At 44.4% G+C, this 19,570-nt stretch overlaps 1 protein-coding gene across 1 annotated transcript; it reads right to left on the bottom strand.

Annotated features, from left to right (window-relative positions):
- Positions 1–1,821: 1,821 nt before the first annotated feature.
- Positions 1,822–19,238, bottom strand: LOC138769622 (membrane-spanning 4-domains subfamily A member 4A-like). Its single transcript, XM_069948215.1, has 7 exons — positions 19,157–19,238; positions 10,289–10,454; positions 7,903–8,031; positions 6,694–6,750; positions 4,195–4,344; positions 3,283–3,402; positions 1,822–2,150 (listed from the first exon to the last, which is right to left on the bottom strand). The coding sequence occupies exons 2-7, from the start codon at positions 10,448–10,450 to the stop codon at positions 2,070–2,072; spliced, it is 699 nt and encodes a 232-aa protein (XP_069804316.1). The 5' UTR covers positions 10,451–10,454; positions 19,157–19,238; the 3' UTR covers positions 1,822–2,069.
- Positions 19,239–19,570: the final 332 nt, after the last annotated feature.

Raw genomic sequence — 19,570 nt, 5'->3', positions numbered from 1 at the left:
GACATATGGCTAGACGCGACGTTTCGATGGCCTCCACCATCATTCTCAAGCGTGCAAATAGTTAAACACAGCAAAATACTTATACACGTGTGGTGATTGGTGAATACATTTGATTGGTCAAACATAATAGGCAATTATACAACACATGTGTCAGTTCCTGTGCAGTTCATACTGATTCAGTGTGTTACGATCGCAGTATGTGAATAAAAGTCCATGGTGTATAGTGTCCAAAATAAATCAAAATTCAAAGAGGCTTGAAAATATAGCAGAGTCCTCCTATAGACTACATTTAAGTTCAAAAGAAATGTGTAATTATGTAAAAGTGGACTTCTGAACTCCCTCCTGGATTCAAACGGCACAGCAACATCAAGGTCACGTGATCTTAGGTTCAGATGATGTTCCATCACGTGATCCATGCCAATTTCATTCATGGAGAGAATTATTATCGGACTACAGAAGTAGCATAACAAGGTAATCAAATATTTCATGTACAATGTACCGGCTCAGGGGCGAAGTTCAGGCATCACCATTCCGGATCCTCGCCGTCACTATGACCGTATCCCACAGACTCGCCACGCTCACAGAACACACCGATATCTGTAGACACAGAGCACCCCTTCTACGCCGGATGGTCCCTCCGGGCCGAATTCACACATAGTAAGTTCAATAATAAATATACATATTTACATGTAAATATGTATATTTATTATTGAACTTACACTTTCTTTGTATCATTGCAGATAATATGGACAACTGAACTCACCTCATTAGGGATTTACTGGCACTTGTATTTCTGTACATGCAACCCGGACCACGATCAGGAGTGCATTTGGTTTCTTTTACTATGTGTGAATTCGGCCCGGAGGGACCATCCGGCGTAGAAGGGGTGCTCTGTGTCTACAGATATCGGTGTGTTCCGTGAGCGCGGCGAGTCTGTGGGATACGGTCATAGTGACGGCGAGGATCCGGAACGGTGATGCCTGAAGTTCGCCCCTGAGCCGGTACATTGTACATGAAATATTTGATTACCTTGTTATGCTACTCCTGTAGTCCGATAATAATTCTCTCCATGAATGAAATTGGCATGGATCACGTGACGGAACATCATCTGAACCTAAGATCACGTGACCTTGATGTTGCTGTGCCGTTTGAATCCAGGAGGGAGTTCAGAAGTCCACTTTTACATAATTACACATTTCTTTTGAACTTAAATGTAGTCTATAGGAGGACTCTGCTATATTTTCAAGCCTCTTTGAAATTTTGATTTATTTTGGACACTATACACCATGGACTTTTATTCACATACTGCGATCGTAACACACTGAATCAGTATGAACTGCACAGGAACTGACACATGTGTTGTATAATTGCCTATTATGTTTGACCAATCAAATGTATTCACCAATCACCACACATGTATAAGTATTTTGCTGTGTTTCACTATTTGCACGCTTGAGAATGATGGCGGAGGCCATTGAAACATCGCGTCTAGCCATATGTCGTTTTGTGTTTTTACACTAATTATGGAATAAATGTTCAAGATTTTTTCACTTCAACAAGTGTGCTGTGGAGTATTTCTCAGTGGACTAACTACTTTAATCCGTGGTCTGGATTTTCCGCTGGCACCTGACACTCAACACAGCGGTGGTGCTGCTCTATATAAGTATGTTCTATCTATCTATCTATCTATCTATCTATCTATCTATCTATCTATCTATCTATCTATCTATCTATCTATCTATCTTTATGGTCAACTGGTCAATGGATAATATGACATATCAATTAATATATTAATAAAAAAACATGCCTATACAATTTTGGATAGCAAATGTACTGTATTTATTTACAGCCGTATATAGAACAGAATCCTGGTTACCATTAAATATTTTGTTTTTGGACTGACATAGACCATGAAACCACACAATGCCTTTTTTGGCCGTTTCGAAGGCTGTCTTTTTGGACAGCCGTCATTTTGTGCTCCCAAATAACGGCCGTTACAGAGAAGTAATAAAAACTAAAATTTGTATAAATGATGATGAAAATGGAAAAACCCTGTGTCTATGTCCTGATCAGGAGTCCAGCACAGTTGTGGAGGGAGTCGTCACTTCTGTGTGTGCATCCAAAGTCGTTGATTGATAGACGATCACGCTCTGAAATAAATACATGTGTTTAATTCTCAAGATAGAAAATATTATAAATGTCCTCATAACACTTATAATATTTCATCCTGTGTGCAGGTGATTCCATACTGATCTTCTCTAAGCTCATGGAGCAACATGTACTGTGATGTGGCATTCTGATACATACTGTAGCAACATGTTTTATGTCACACAGATACAAAATTCTAGCATTGAACATGTCAGATTTGGTATCCTGCATCCAAAATCCATTGCAAAACTCAGGCGAGTTAACAAAAAATCTTGAATTACCATAACACAAAAATAACCAAAATGACCCGTATACGCTATGAACAGTCATGTTTCCTACACATGTGATGTCCGCTGACTAGTACTAGTAGATATAAAAGTGCCTTGCAGTAGCGGATTATAATAGGTCCTTTTCGGGCGGTAGCCTGGGGCCCTGAGCTCCTGGGGGGCCCACGGCCACCTAAAAACACTTATACTTTCAGTGGTATACTGTCTCCTGGCTACAGCTCTGCCATGATTTGCAAAAATCGCTGCTTTTTTACTACAGTTTTGTACAAATCAGGACATCATGAGATTATCTTTCCTGTACTATGAACACCATGCTAGTGTTGCCATAGTTACAGCAGAGTTGGAGGGCCCAGGCTTGGTGAACAGACCGGGCCTATGGTGAAGTGCTGGGGCCTGGTGCCTTGCCCTGTTTGGTAATTGACTGACTCAGGGCCGACTGCTGCTCTATAGTTCGGCATACAGTATGTTCATTGCTGGTATATAGTTGGGGGGCGGGGGAAGGGGGTAGTTTAAATTTTCCCCTAAGAGTGCCTTTACACAGAGAGATTTATCCGACAGATTTTTGAAGCGAAAACCAGGAATGGATTTGAAAAGAGATAAATCTCAGTCTTTCCTTTATGACCTGTTCCCAGTTTATAGTCTGTTCCCGGCTTTGGCTTCAAAAACCTGTCAGATAAATCTATCTGTGTAAAGGTAGCCTTAGGAAGCAGAAAGCCTAGAATCGGCCCTGGACTGACTATTTTCACTCTTTGAAAGTCTATATAAAGTTGCTGGATTATGGAAAGTGCCCTAAAAATATCATTAAATTAGCTCCATTGTAAGACCACACACCATAATGACAGCTCACCATTTCATTGAAAGATGTCCTGCACGCAGTCTTACAGCCAAACACTGATGTGGATATAGTGATGCAAAGCATTAGAGTGGAGAGTAGAAACAAAAATACCATGGTACCAGCTACATAAACCTAGAAGACAGTATTAACATAAATAAAAATAAATACATAATTACTATAAAAATAAAAATATTAAGAAAATATAAAATACATAACAAGCATACTGAATATAGTACAAGAAATTTTACATTTAAAGGAGGTACAACTTTTGTCAAATCAACTGGTGTCATACATTACTTCTTTTTGAAATATCTTGTGTCTTTCAGTACTTATCAGCTGCTGTATGTCCTGCCGAAAGTGGTGCATTCTTTCCAGTCTGACACAGTGCTCTCCGCTGCCACCTCTGTCTGTGTCGGGAACTGTGCAGAAAAGGAGAGGAATTCTAAGGGGATTTGTTATTGCTCTGGACAGTTCCTGACATAGACAGAGATGGCAGCAGAGAGCACTGTGTCAGACTGGAAAGACTATATCACTTCCTGCAGGACATACAGCAGCTCATAAGTACTGGAAGATTTGACTTTTTTTAAAAAAAATTAAAATAGAAGTGATTTACATTCTATTTAATTTTTAACTCTGGAGTACCCCTTTAAAATAATTGTATGAATTCCTCATATTATACTAGAAAACACATGAGTTTGGACTATGTTGATTAAGGTGATAACGCCCTCACCAATTTGGTTTTGTCCCATTCATATGAATACTTCAGTTCCTTTCACCCCCACTACGCATAATATAGGTTTTTACTAGGACAAGCAGTGGTAAACATCGAAGAGACTGTGGTGCTTGGTGGTCACTCCAAACAGCTGACCATACTAAAAAGTTTATATGTGCATGGTAGGATTCACTTGATGCAGAAACACTCACCGTTGGGTTAAATGCTCCTATGCATTTCCCTCTTGGTTCATACACACAATACAGATCAGGAGAAGTTGGTAAAAAAGAAGGCATGATAAAAATTATAGCCGTGCAAGAGACCGCAACACTGATGATGTTCATCACCAAACTTGACCTCACCTAGAATAAAATGTACAATTAATACGTTGGTGATATGTTGATCTAGGGATTATTCTGATTGTCGGGAAGGAATTTTCTCTTTGTGATGGGGCAATTTGCATCCGCCTCATAGTAGTTTTTTGCCTTCCTCTGGATTAACACAGTAGGGTTCTTCAGTCTGAGACTTGCCAGCCCAAGAACAGTACGCTTGGACAGCAGTGAAGCCCACCCAACCCCCCGGTGGAGCCCCTCATACTTATGCCTTCCTCTAAGTCCCGGACCCCGAACCCTGTCCCGTCCGCCAAGAAAACCCGGTCGGAAACTGTGCGCGCACTTACCATAGATAAGTCCGACGCCCATGGAGAATGACTCTATGGGCATCGGACTCATCTCTGTTGAGCGCGTGCATGGCTTCTGATGGGGATTTCTCGACTGGATCCCGGACCAGGACTTCGAGGAAGGGTTAAGTATAAGGGGCTCCACCGGGGGGGTCGGGTGGGCTTCACCCCGCAGCTGGGGTGACAGGTTCCCTTTAACACACCCAGTCTGAACCATGTAAAAAGCCACTTCTTGCAGAGTCTGGGCTGTGAACACACCTGGAGTAGGCCACAGATAAAACATGGACCAACCAGTTTTATCGTACAGGTTTAGTTAACATTTCCTTTCTAGAGACTTTACCATCCTGTTTTAGAGACTGACCCCTGATTAGATGTCAACATCAAATATGTCTGACCTTTGTCATCTGAAGCTTTTACATCTCTTACAGGCTCAGGGCATGTTCACACACCATAAAATAATGGCGCCATTTGAATTTAAAATAATGTCCGTTGTTTTTGTTCTTCAATGATTTCTATTGAAGTCTATGGAAACAACGGCCCTTGGTTTATGCAATGTATAGAATAATGGTCGCTGTTCGCAGCGGCCACCATTATTTTAAGTTGTTTACTGTTTTTTTTGCATTAAATTCTATGGACCATCATTCCATTTGAACTAGAATGATGTTCCAACGGTCTTCGTTACAATGATAGCCACCAAAACATGCTAAACCATGGCCGTTTATTGATGCTCAAAACAACACCTGCTATTTTGACTCAAATAACGGCCAATGAAAATCGGTGTATGAACATAGCCTAAATCTACCTGAAACTAGAAATACTGGATATAAGGAATGCTATGTGTATCTTAGGAGATTGTTTTCCTGAAAAGGGAACTATCAGCAGGTTAAAGCGGTACTCCGGCTAGGGGTATTTTTACTGTATGGCCGGGGAGGGGATGGAAATAGACGCCGCCGTCCACTTACCTCCTCGGTGCCAGCACCAGGTCCTAGATCGCGCTGCCCTGTTCTCCCATCCCACTACCGCTTCCTGGTCTGAGCGGTTGCTTGAGACATGACCTCTCAAGGCGGCTTAGCCATTCAGAGGTCGTAGAACGGGGCAGCGCAATCCGGGACCTGGCGCAGGAATCGGGAAAGTTAGTGGATGGCGGCATCTATATCCACCCCCTCCCCGGCCATACAGTAAAAATACCCCTAGCCCGGAGTACCCCCTTTAACCTGCCCTTTTCAGGACAACCAAAGATATGGCTTTGGCAGCCCAGGTATGATGGAAATTGTAGTTTTGGAACAGCTGGAGTGCCATAAGTTTGCCACCATGACCTGTGAAAGCCTAAGAGTCAATGCACACAACCATAGATGTCATGGTCTGTGCATTTGACCAGTATTTACAAGCACAAAAAAACAGGACATCCATAGACTTTAGACTCTTCACCAATGCATGGTCTGTGATTTCTGGGGGCAAGAGTCCTATGCAGGAGTGTGCAGGATTTCTTAGATATGGGAGACCTAAAGTAAACCATGCTGACTTTTTTTTTTAAAGGGAACTTGTCACCACCCCGTACCGGGGTGACGCCCGCCCGACCCCCGGTGGAGCACCATATACTTACCCCTTCCCTGAAGTCCCGGTCATGGATCCACTCCCGCCGCTGCGATATCACCATCAGAAGTCATGCGCGTGCTCATCAGAGATGAGTCCGACACTCGTAGAGAATGAAGGCTCCAGTCATTCTCTATGGGCGTCGGACTCGTCTCTGATGAGCAAGCGCAGGGCTTCCGACGGCGATATTGTGGCGGCGGGAGCGGGTCCAGGACCGGGACTTTGGGGAAGGGGTAAGTATATGGTGCTCCACCAGGGGGTTAGGCGGGTGTCACCCCGGCATGGGGCGTGACAGGTTTTCTTTAAGTTGTCTTCATAAGAGCCCAGTCATGAGCCCAGTAAATAAATTCCCTGGGAATGTAAATGTGATAGATGCTGGATATTGTACCATGCTAAAATTTTGGCCTATTTATTTTAATAAGTTTTTAAATGTTCTTACCATGCCCAAGGTGGGCTGGACTGCAGCAGCCAGTGACAGCGATCCAGAAACAACAAACTGTATAAGAAGGAAACAAATTAGCTATTAAAGGGGTTAATCGAAAAGAAGAACAGATCCTACCTCTTCTGTTCTCTGGTGCTCCATTTCCTCCCTCCACCTGTCTGTGCCGATATCTTCTGCAGATAAGATGGGGGGTGTGAGCATGTTGCAATGACCAAAAGCAATAACCAATATCTGCCTAATGCTACCGGTTTTGTGGTGACATCGGGAAGCTTTTGCCCGCGCAAAATGTCAGCAGCGCCTACAATATGTCCCCCACCCCAGTTTGTTGGAGATTTCACCAAACGAGCAGAGGGAGGATGTGGAGCGCTGGCGAGTAGAAGAGGTAGGACCTTTTCACTACATTATCCCTTTAACAGATTTAAGCTATATAACTAAGTAAAACTAGGGGCTATGACAATCAGGTATGTATTTCTATACAGTTGTGATATGGTAGATACTGGAAAGAATAGTCCGATCAATCATATAAGGAGATAAACCAACAGGATGGAATGGAAGGACAGGATCAATTTCACTATGTCTTTCACTGTTGATCCTTGCTGGGGTGTTCGAGAATAGAACCACTGACTGTGCTGTGTGGTATCTAGGGCTGTATTTACCACTAGACACCTGAGGGCCTATGTCTAAGGCAGCAGTGTCCAGAGGGAAGCAGATAAATGTTGAAAAATTAGATACCCAAGGCCAAGTGTTTTGTGTACTGATTTTGTTATTTGATGTCAGTTCCCAGAGCCCTTACAAAGCTCGATCAGCCATTTTACGGCAATCGGCCATCAGCTGCACATCGCTTATAACACAGGGAACATGTTTTTTACTTAGCAAATGTACTAATACTTTTTATCGTCATAAAGACGAACATATAAAAGAAAGTTTCATATTTAAACCAAGTTGTTTATTGGACATTTTGGGGGAGATTTATGAAAGGGTGTAAGTATACACCTGGTGTAAACTGCCCACAGCAACCAATCACAGCTCAGCTTTCAACTCTGGTAAAATATAAGAGGAGCTGTGATTGGTTGCTGTGGGCAGTTTACACCAGGTTTATATTTACACCCTTTCATAAATCTCCCCCTTTTAGGTCTATGTTGCCCATATTGTGTATTTTAACAATCCAAGACATCCAATAATAGGCTTAGAGGTAAATTGTCTTACCAATGCACCGGACCACAGAAGCGTGCCAGTATACACGACACCCTGTAGATAAGGGCATTCCGTCTGACACAGAATCATAAGTGTTCCACCAAATGACATGAAAAGGATTCCTACAAATATTTGGATATTCTGCAAAAAAAAAAGAAAAAAAATTAAAAAGTTATCTATCCCTACCATAATGTTAAACAGTATGTTATACTGCAGAAAATAATCATATTGTGGTGGCACTACCAACATAGTAACTGCATTAGCTCCTAGAGGTCTTACCATCTGAGGGGGGCATAGATCCAGCAGTATCAATGTAAAATATGAAATACTTAACGTGTACCCATCATCTATATAAACATTTTTGATCGGATCTCGCTGCTGATATACCCACCGATCAGGAGAGTAGGGACACATGGTAGCACACTTAATTTCCTAGCTGTCAATCATCTGTGTCCAAAGACCCTGTAGACCTATAATGGAGATCGCTGCACTCCGTGCTACCGTGCATCAGTGGAGCTGTAGACAGGGCCGTTTCTGACATGGGGCGGATTTTGCGGTCCCGCAGGGGGGGGCATAATGTTCGGTGGTGGGAGTTGGGGGGGTGTTAGGCTTGCTGAGGGCCGGCGGGGGTGGGGGGTTCGGGTGCCAGTGAGGGGGCAGGTGGCAGAGACCCCAGAATCGGCCCTGGGTGTAGACCTTGACCAATCAAAACTTCTGGCATGTCCTGGCCCACACACAGTGATTGAGAGCTTTCCTATGAGTGTGCATACAGAAAAGGTTGTCAATCGCCATGTGTGGGCGGGGTAAGCTGGACTCTTGCGTCCTCTTCTAGGAGTCCTGTCAGGATTTAGACTGCTCCATGTAATATAACCCTCTATATCACAGAACTCAACTTCTCTGCTCCTCTTATAAGAGTAGATATTTAGTAATTATCTGACAGGGTAAATTTAAGCCCACCCACAGTGGCCAGGTTTATATATAGGCTACTGTGCTCTTGCATGCCTGGATATATGTATATTTTGTGTGTACACTGTTACATTGCAGTCCTATGGGCCTGGGTTCAAATGCAACCAAGCACAATATCTGCTCATGGAGCGGGTAGGCCGAATGTGGGGGTGGGCAGTGCTCCCAACAGTGCTCCCAGGTGAAGATCACGCCAACTAACAGCACGGGACTGGCCCCAAGGAGGAAGGTAAGAGACATACCCCTTTAACTCTGGATGTTTCAATATGTGTCTCAACACACAATCTGTATGCCTCACTGCATATTTTACAGGAGCAGGGACTCCTGAATTTTGACAGGAATCCCTGTTGCACAATGTCCGTGCAGCCCTTGCTAAACAATTATGGAGCAGATCGGCGCTCTTCTACATTATTGATATGGCTGTCATTGATCCATCTAATAGTACCCTTACTTTGTTGGAGCTGTGGTCCTGTCTAGAGACTAGTAACCAGTAGTTTGATTAATTACCGTATTTTTCGGACTATAAGGCGCACTTAAAATACTATGATTTTCGAAGAAATTTTAAGTGCGCCTTATAGTCCAGTGCGCCTTATATATGGACCGGGACAGCTCCGGCCTCCATGGTGCAGATAGGCTGCTAAGCTCACATCTCCCCCCACACAGCACAGCGCAGCGCTCCCTCACCTGGACTCCCGGCCCATGGCTCCGCAGGCCTGTCGTGCTGTCCCGCTGTAGCGCTGTACCGCTCTCCCGCTGTAGCGCTGTACCACTCTCCCGTTGTAGCGCTGTACTGCTCCCCCACTGTCCAGCTCTCCAGCTGTACCGCTCTCCCTGCTCTCCGCATCCCGAATACAGGCTCAGGCATAGGCTTCAGTCATAGACTTTCATTCAATAGCGCCACCTAGTGGCCGGAGGGTATAGAGCAACACTGTACTGTACTGAGGCTCCTAACTATGGTGGCCACAATGCTCCATGCAGAATTCTGCCAACGGGACTCGCTGGCAGAATTCTGCCTATCCTGCATGGTGCATTACGGCCACCATAGTTAGGAGCCTCAGTACTGTGACATAGTAAGGAGCTTCAGTAAATACAGTACTGTGATCAGCAGGTGACACAGTAAGGAGCCTCAGTAAGTACTGTGATCAGCAGGTGACTTACGTTTTTTGTACGTTCAAACTTGTACACTATAATGCGGTGCGCCTTATATATGAACCTAGATGGCTTAGCAGGCTATAATTGAAGGTGCGCCTTATAGTCCGGTGCGCCTTGTAGTGCGAAAAATACGGTACATATGTGTAATATAGATGTTTTAAAATTCTGTTTTTCTCTTTCTATATTACATTTTTATTAAATGTTTTCAAATAAGAAAAAGAAACATTAAAAGATAATAGGTTTCAAAAGACATATATGACTGCACATGTTGTCTGTAACTTACTCCAAGAACTTCCGGTTCTCCACGGTAAAACGCGGCCAGTGGTTTGGGCGTGTTGGCAGGAATGTGAAAGAACTGTCCTTCTTCTGGTGCAGTCTCCTTATTTTGAGGACTTACTTGTGATATAATAACAAAGCCTCCTTCATCCGTGGTGAGTGTAGACATGGCTCTGCAACAGCAAGAGACAACTTACACAAGAAAACATAATCTGCTCTTCTCTATCTTCCTCCGATAACACTTTTCTGCTTAGTCTTCCAGATGATATACAGTATGTATTTGTCATATTAAATCTACACAGGCCCTTATTCTATACCCGTTCCATTGGCTTAAAGGGAACCAACAATATATTTTACAACAATACTTCTCGGCTTTGTCTACCGGGGCCCTCTCTAGCTAAACCAGGGCAGTGTCTGGGTCACACCATTACTTCTGTGACATGAAATTATCTGAATTTTTAAAAACATTTTAAAATAGACTGTCTACAAAATGTCTTCAGCAAGAAGCTATCTACCAGGCCCCTTTTCAGTCGACATCTTCTGTAAGACATCTTCAATAATAAACCACTGACAAGAAACTATCTGCAGAACACTTTCTACAAGAAACCATACAAAAACATATTAAATATACAAAACATATTATAGTAGACACCACTTATAAGATGTCTTCTACGAGATACCTTCAAAAAGACACCTTCTACAAGACATTCTGCATGACATCGTCAATAAGATACCTTTCACAAGACAACTTTTGTAAGGCTATGCTCACACTATGAATATTTTTGTATACCAATGCCAACAAATTGCCAAATTGCAACAACGTCCGTGATTAACACGAAAATATTCCATTTATATATGGAATCCCGGCTGGGCCGGGGGGCAGGGGGGCATATGCCCCCCGGGCCGGTCTTCCCCCAGTTGTCAGGGCCGCATGGCTGCTGACAGCTGGCTGGAGTCCTCAGTGCCTCCCCTGCTTACAGCCCCGCCCTCTTCAGTCATATTTACCTGTGGCTGTGGTGGATCCGGACTGTGATGGAAGCGGCCGCCGAAGCCCCGCCCCCATACCGGTAAGCCCCGCCCCCTGTATGGCCACTATGCTTTCTATAAGCCTATGAGGCTTATGGTAAAAAGCAAACTGCTGTAGGCAGTATCTTCCTCCGGCCACCAGAGGCCGCTCTCTCCTCCCAGCTGGTTCTTCTGCAACTGGGCTAGAAGAGCCTGAAGACAGAGAAGATGGTGTCTGCAGGAAGCCAGGTACCTACACAGCAGAACATCTACACAGCAGGACATCTACACAGCAGGCCATAGGGCAGGGGGAGGGAACCAAGGCCCTCCAGCTGCTGCAAAACTACAACTCCGATCATAGCTGGAGAGCGATAGGCTGTCCATGGATGATGGGAGTTGTAGTTTTGCAACAGCTGAAGAGTCAAGGTTCCCCCTCCCTGACATAGAGGATACATATACACAGGAGACCTACACAGGAGGATACATATATACAGGAGACCTACACAGGAGGATACATATATACAGGAGACCTACACAGGAGGATACATATATACAGGAGGAGACATACAGAGGAGTATATAGAGCATACATATATACAGGAGGAAGCATATATACAGGGGTACATAGAGGATACATATATACAGGAGGAGGCATATATACAGGGGTACATAGAGGATACATATATACAGGAGGAAGCATATATACAGGGGTACATAGAGGATACATATATACAGGAGGAGGCATATATACAGGGGTACATAGAGGATACATATATACAAGAGGAGACATACTGAGGAGTATATAGAGGATACATATATACAGGAGGAGACATACAGAGGGGTACATAGAGGATACATATATACAGGAAGAGACATATATACAGGAGGAGACATACAGAGGATACATATATACAGGAGGAGACATATATACAGGGGTACATAGAGGATACATATATACAGGAGGATACATCTATACAGGGGTACATATAGGATACATATATACAGGAGGAGACATATACAGGGGTACATAGAGGATACATATATACAGGAGGAGACATATATACAGGGGTACATATAGGATACATATATACAGGAGGAGACATATACAGGGGTACATAGAGAAAAAGAAATGGTGTGGAGACAGCATCCATCCAGTGAAAAAATATTTTTACTTTATTTTAAGCCATTGCATATAAAAAGATTACCGACGTTTCGGCTCTAACACTTGAGAAAGGCTCAGGAGTGTTAGAGCCGAAACGGCGGTAATCTTTTTATATGCAATGGCTTAAAATAAAGTAAAAATATTTTTTCACTGGATGGATGCTGTCTCCACACCATTTCTTTTTCGCTATTGAGTATCAGGTGTGGGCCCACCTGACGGAGACTGTGCATCCCTGGGAGGTTCCGCTGTTCCAACCTTGGACTTTACCAGGGGTACATAGAGGATACATATATACAGGAGGAGACATATATACAGGAGGAGACATACAGAGGAAACATATATACAGGAGGAGACATATATACAGGGGTACATATAGGATATGTATATACAGGAGGAGACATACAGAGGGGTACATAGAGGATACATATATACAGGAGGAGACATACAGAGGGGTACATAGAGGATACATATATACAGGAGGAGACATATATACAGGAGGAGACATACAGAGGGGTACATAGAGGATACATATATACAGGAGGAGACATACAGAGGGGTACATAGAGGATACATATATACAGGAGGAGACATACAGAGGGGTACATAGAGGATACATATATACAGGAGGAGACATACAGAGGGGTACATAGAGGATACATATATACAGGAGGAGACATATATACAGGAGGAGACATACAGAGGATACATATATACAGGAGGAGACATATATACAGGGGTACATATAGGATATGTATATACAGGAGGAGACATACAGAGGGGTACATAGAGGATACATATATACAGGAGGAGACATACAGAGGGGTACATAGAGGATACATATATACAGGAGGAGACATATATACAGGAGGAGACATACAGAGGATACATATATACAGGAGGAGACATATATACAGGGGTACATAGAGGATACATATATACAGGAGGAGACATACAGAGGATACATATATACAGGAGGAGACATATATACAGGGGTACATAGAGGATACATATATACAGGAGGAGACTTATATACAGGAGGAGACATACAAAGGATACATATATACAGGAGGAGACATATATACAGGGGTACATAGAGGATACATACATACAGGAGGAGACATATATACAGGAGGAGACATACAGAGGATACATATATACAGGAGGAGACATATATACAGGGGTGCATAGAGGATACATACATACAGAGGAGTTAGGGCTGGGCGATTAATCAAATTAATTTGCCCAGAAGGTTAGAATCAATTTCGATTAAAACCGTAAATTCAATTTTCACAAAAAATCATTGCAGGTGGAGCAGCGTAGAGTGACGGGTTGGCGGCCGGGCAAGAGGTGCAGGTCAAGCAGGCGGCGCGAAGGTGAGGTGCATGGCGGGCGGCGGTGCGTGGAGTGTCGGGCCGGAGGTGAGGTGCAGGGCGGTCGGCAGTCCGCCTAACAGAGCCGCGACTGACCTACCCCAGCTATACATATCATGTCCTGCTCCCCTCCCGGCCACACGTGCAGGTCCCCGGTCTCTGGAGGAGGCTGCAGGGACTGTAGTGGTGATAACGTTGCTTCAGGTCCTGGAGCTGAACAGCGGGATCTGCATCCCCCGATCCCGCTGTACAGCTCCAGTAATGGCAGTGACGCTATCACCTCTACAGTCCCTGTGGCCTCCTGCAGAGACCGGGACCTGCATGTGTGGCCGGGAGGGGAACCTGTGTGCCGGGGTGAGAGGAGGAGGGATATGTGCACTCCTGCCCCAATCACCCCCAGCTGCCCAATCCCTCTAGAGTCACCCCCAGTCTGCCTCAGTCCCCCTCTGTCACCCCCAGCTGCCCCAGTCCCCCTAGAGTCACCCCCAGTCCCCCTCAGTCATCCACAGTCTGCCCAGTCCCCCTCAGTCACCCCAGTCTGCCCCAGTCCCTCTCAGTCATCCACAGTCTGCCCAGTCCCCCCTCAGTCGCCCAAGTCTGCCCCCGTCCCCCTTCAGTCACCCCCAGTCTGCCCTAGTCCTCATTCAGTCAACTCCAACTGCCCCAGTCCCGCTTAAGTCAACCCCAGTTTGCCCCAGTCCCCCTCAGTCACTTCCAGCTGCCCCACTCACCCCCCAGTTTGCCCCGTACACCCCCAGCTCTCCCAGTCATCCCCAGCTGCCCCAGTTTCCCCCAGTATGCCCCTGTCACCTCTCATCTATACCTTTATTCCTACTACACCCCTCATCTTTACCTGTACTACTACAGCCCACATCTATACCTGTACTACTAATCCCCCTCATCAGTATTACTAATACCCCCCATATCTATACCTGTACTACCTCACCCCTCATCTTTACCTGTACTACTACACCCATTATCCACTATACCTCCACTACTACACTCTACCTAGATGGAGGCACCATGTGTCCCGCTACCCCCCCCCCCCTCGCTTATCCCGGAAATGCCCCTGTCTGCATGTGTCCCTGCTACATAGAGGATACATATATACAGGAGGGCATAGAGGATACATATATACAGGAGTACATAGTGGATACATATATACAGCAGTAAATAGAGGATACATGTATACAGCAGTACATAGAGGATACATATATACAGGGGGAGGCATATATACAGCAGTACATAGAGGATACATATATACAGGGGGAGGCATATATACAGTAGTACATAGAGGATACATATATATATACAAGAGTACATAGAGTATACATATATATACAGGAGTAAATAGAGGAGGCATATATACAGGAGGACATAGAGGATACATATATACAGCAGTACATAGAGGAGACGTATATACAGAAGTATATAGATGATACATATATACAAGAGGAGACCTACACAGGAGTACATAGAGGAGACATATATACAGAAGTACATCGAGTGATATAAACTATTGTAAAAATACAGTAACCCCAGCTTTCCCAGCATCTTGCGTAGTAGTCAGTATAATGAGGGTCAGGCAGCTTTCCCAGCATCTTGTATTTGTAGTCAGTATAATGGAGGTCACCCAGCTTTCCCACCATCTTATCCTCAGTATAATGGAGGTCACCCAGCTTTCCCACCATCTTATACTCAGTATGATGGAGGTCACCCAGCTTTCCCACCATCTTATACTCAGTATGATGGAGGTCACCCAGCTTTCCCACCATCTTATACTCAGAATGATGGAGGTCACCCAGCTTTCCCACCATCTTATACTCAGTATGATGGAGGTCACCCAGCTTTCCCACCATCTTATACTCAGAATGATGGAGGTCACCCAGCTTTCCCACCATCTTATACTCAGTATGATGGAGGTCACCCAGCTTTCCCACCATCTTATACTCAGTATGATGGAGGTCACCCAGCTTTCCCACCATCCTATACTCAGTATAATGGAGGTCACCCAGCTTTCCCACCATCTTATACTCAGTATGATGGAGGTCACCCAGCCTTCCAGCATCTTGTACACAGTTTTATGGGGGTCACCCAGCTTTTCCACCATCTTATACTTAGTATGATGGAGGTCACCCAGCTTTCCAGCATCTTGTACACAGTATTATGGGGGTCACCAGCTTTTCCACCATCTTATACTCAGTAGGATGGAGGTCACCCAGCTTTCCCAGCATCTTATACTAAATATGATGGAGGTCACACAGCGTTCCCAGTATCTTGTAGTCAGTATGATGGAGGTTACCCAGCTTTCCCACCATCCTATACTCAGTATAATGGAGGTCACCCAGCTTTCACAGCATCTTATACTTAGTATCATGGAGGTCACCCAGCTTTCCAGCATCTTATACTCAGTATGATAGAGGTCACCCAGCTTTCCCACCATCCTATACTCAGTATAATGGAGGTCACCCAGCTTTCACAGCATCTTATACTCAGTATCATGGAGGTCACCCAGCTTTCCCACCATCTTATACTCAGTATGATAGAGGTCACCCAGCTTTCCCACCATCCTATACTCAGTATAATGGAGGTCACCCAGCTTTCACAGCATCTTATACTCAGTATCATGGAGGTCACCCAGCTTTCCAGCATCTTGTACTCAGTATGATAGAGGTCACCCAGCTTTCCTAGCATCTGTCTATGGGACCGTTCTGTGTCATCACTGAGCCGCCCCATAGACTTATACAGGAAAGTGAGTTCTGACCCTTTCACAGGGCACAGTAGGATATTTGGTCACAAATGACTGGAAGGACCGAAGATGTTATAGGTAAGAGGTAAGAGGCCAGAGTGGTCCTTTAAGGATGGGCTGCCAGCCTGCTACTCATGGGCCAGTGCTGTGTACTTGCCCCCCGGGCTAAAATTTGCCAGCCAGCCCCTGAATCCCGGCCGGAGGGTATACACATAGTATACACTCCGACCGAGATCCCTAGCAGTGCTGCGAGAAACTGACATGTCAGCTTTCTGTGGCCACTATTCAGTGAACAGCGGCCACAGAAAACCCTGTCAGTGCACACTCTGAAGCGAGCGGCTTCAGCCGCTCGCTCTATAGTGTGCTGTGAGGAGTTTTGATTTGGGCACGCACGGATGCACCCGCATCAGAACTAAGTGGCGCTAAAGATTATCTTTTTTGAGACGACCAGTCTCTTACAGGGCCTGTACATGGCCTAAGACATCTTCTATAAGAAACCACTGACAAGAAACTATCCGCAGAACACCTTCTACAAAACATATTATACTAGACACCACTTACAAGATTACTGCTACTAGATACCTTCAACAAGACACCTTCTACAAGACATATTCTGCAAGTCATTGTTCAACATCTTCTGTAAGGCATCTATAATATCATGTCTACTAGACACCTTCTACAATATATGTTCAGTAAGGCACTTCTATAACATATCTTCCAATAACACCTTCTACAACAGACATGTCCAAACTTTTTTCGAAGAGTGCCAAATTTGATAAAGTGAACATGTGCGAGGGCCGACCATTTTGCTTGACATTTTTTGGACCATTAAAATGAATGCAAATAAACTTTTTTTTACAAAGTTTATTGAAAACTGCATACTTTTTATTTTATGACTTGTATGACAAATCTAAACAGGTGTTTAATCAATCTGCCTTAGGCCCCGTTCCCACTGAGCAAAGCTAGCGGAATTCCAGGACGGAATTGTCCGCCACGGAATGCCGTTAGCCTCCCGCTCATAATGGGAGTCTATGAGAATGTTCATTCTTCAGCGCGTACAGAGCAGCAGCGCGCGCCTCCCATAGACTCCCATGATGAGCGGGAGGCTAACCGCATTCCGCGGCGGACAATTCCGTCGCGGAATTCCGCTAGCTTTGCTCAGTGGGAACGGGGCCTACTCTAGTGCATGAAAAAGGAAAGCCGAAATCTCGGACATCGCAAGATTTTGGCTTTCCTTTTCCGTGCACTAGAGCGGCAGCGGCAAAGGTATCTGCTGCTGCTGGATACCTGGGGGGCCGTAAAAGTTCGGAACGCGGGCCGCAAATGGCCCGAGGGCCGGACTTTGGACATGTCTGTTCTACAAGATACTTTCTACAATATATCTTCCAATAACACCTTCTACAAGATACTTTCTACAATATATCTTCCAATAACACCTTCTACAAGATACTTTCTACAATATATCTTCCAATAACACCTTCTACAAGATACTTTTTTATGGTTATAACTAGAGATGAGCGAATTTTTGACTGTCAGCGCTGCTCTGCTCCCTGACATTCCACCCTGGGTGATGGGAAAAAGATAGATCCAGTCCTGGTAAACTGGGAGAAGTTTCCCAGGATTGGATCCAGCTTTTCCCAGTATCCTGGGAGGAGTGGTAGGGAGCGGAGCAGCGATGACAGCCAGCCGACTTGATGAGCGAAGTGCTAATCAAACAAAGTGCTTCACTGCGTTTAGATGAGTGATTCACTCATCTCTAATTATAACCACTTGTTATGCTGCGTTTACACGGAACAATAATTCGCCCGATCGTACCATAAACGATTTCGAAGTAACAATTTTTTTTTTTCATAACAATCACCGTTTAGACGGAACAATATATAGTACGGAAAATTCGTTTTGCGATCGTTTAAGCCTATCTCGCACATAGGAAAAATCGGTGAACGACTGTTTACACGGAACGATCTGCGAATTTTTTTGCGAACGACGATTTTAGGACATGTTGTAAGATCAAAATGAACGATTTCTCGCTCGCCGCTTGATCGTTCGCTGCGTTTACACGAGCGATTATCGTTCGAATTCAATCGTTATCGTGCAAATTCGCACGATAATCGTTCCGTGTAAACGCAGCATTAGAATTAGGTGATGGCTAACCCCCTGCGTGCTGTTTGTGCAGATGAGGAGATAGTCCAGGGAGTAAACTTACTTTTACCTCTTCTCTCCAGACGGTTTCCTTAACCATAAGTATAGCTTAGCATTAACACACCACAACTACAACAACCACATTGTGAGAAGAAACCTCCAATCATATTGTGAGTGTAGGGACCCAAAGAGTGCTCCGATATTACAACAATCCTATTAACACGGGTGTTCGGAGGCAAACATCTTCCTGCTACAGTATGTTGGTAACAGAACAGTGAAGATACTGTATGTAGAGAGGAATAGAAGTCACTGTTAACATGAACACAATTTTTTACAGCATCAACACTGAGATAACTGTCTGCAAGGAGGACACCTCTCAGTCCGAGTAGGTTCCTGCATAGTCCCCCATGTTACCCTCCTTACAGATACATTTTGAGATCTTACGAACCTTTTTACTGTAACCTCTTCTAGGTCTGCTCAGTGGATGGCAGAGATCTGTTTTCCAGGCATGGGAGTCACGTGACTTTTTTACAGGAGGAGCTTTCTGGGCAGCTGGCCAGATGAGCAACACAAAAATTTCCATCTTTCTGTAAACTGTATGAGAACAATATGTGCGGAATCCTTTAGACTCTCTAACGATTGAGGAAGTTATTCAGTATTATATAAATAAAGCTTAATAATCACTGTTCACTGTGAGTCTCTGATTTGCTGTCAATGAGCGAGAATATTCCCATTTACATTCCCAGGCTCTGTTCACACATAGTATTTGCTCAGTGGGTTGAAAACTCAGAAACTGTGCAAATCTTTTCATTACAATTTTGCCCTGTCAGTTCCACTCCTGGTTTTGGTTGAAAAATACTGA

The sequence above is a fragment of the Dendropsophus ebraccatus genome, chromosome 12 (genome assembly GCF_027789765.1).
Source record: "Dendropsophus ebraccatus isolate aDenEbr1 chromosome 12, aDenEbr1.pat, whole genome shotgun sequence".
Lineage (NCBI taxonomy): Eukaryota > Metazoa > Chordata > Amphibia > Anura > Hylidae > Dendropsophus > Dendropsophus ebraccatus.
Note: the sequence above shows the minus strand (reverse complement) of the source record. Positions and strands in the feature narration are given on the sequence as shown.

Bases quoted from the DNA above. Each gene is read 5' to 3' on its own strand.
- LOC138769622 (XM_069948215.1), bottom strand. From the start codon at position 10,450: ATGTCTACACTCACCACGGATGAAGGAGGCTTTGTTATTATATCACAA. The intron at 8,032-10,288 runs GTAAGTTACAGA...TTTTTTTTGCAG, and splicing joins GAGAACCGGAAGTTCTTGGA to AATATCCAAATATTTGTAGG. The intron at 4,345-6,693 runs GTAAGAACATTT...ATTTTATTCTAG, and splicing joins TCCAGCCCACCTTGGGCATG to GTGAGGTCAAGTTTGGTGAT.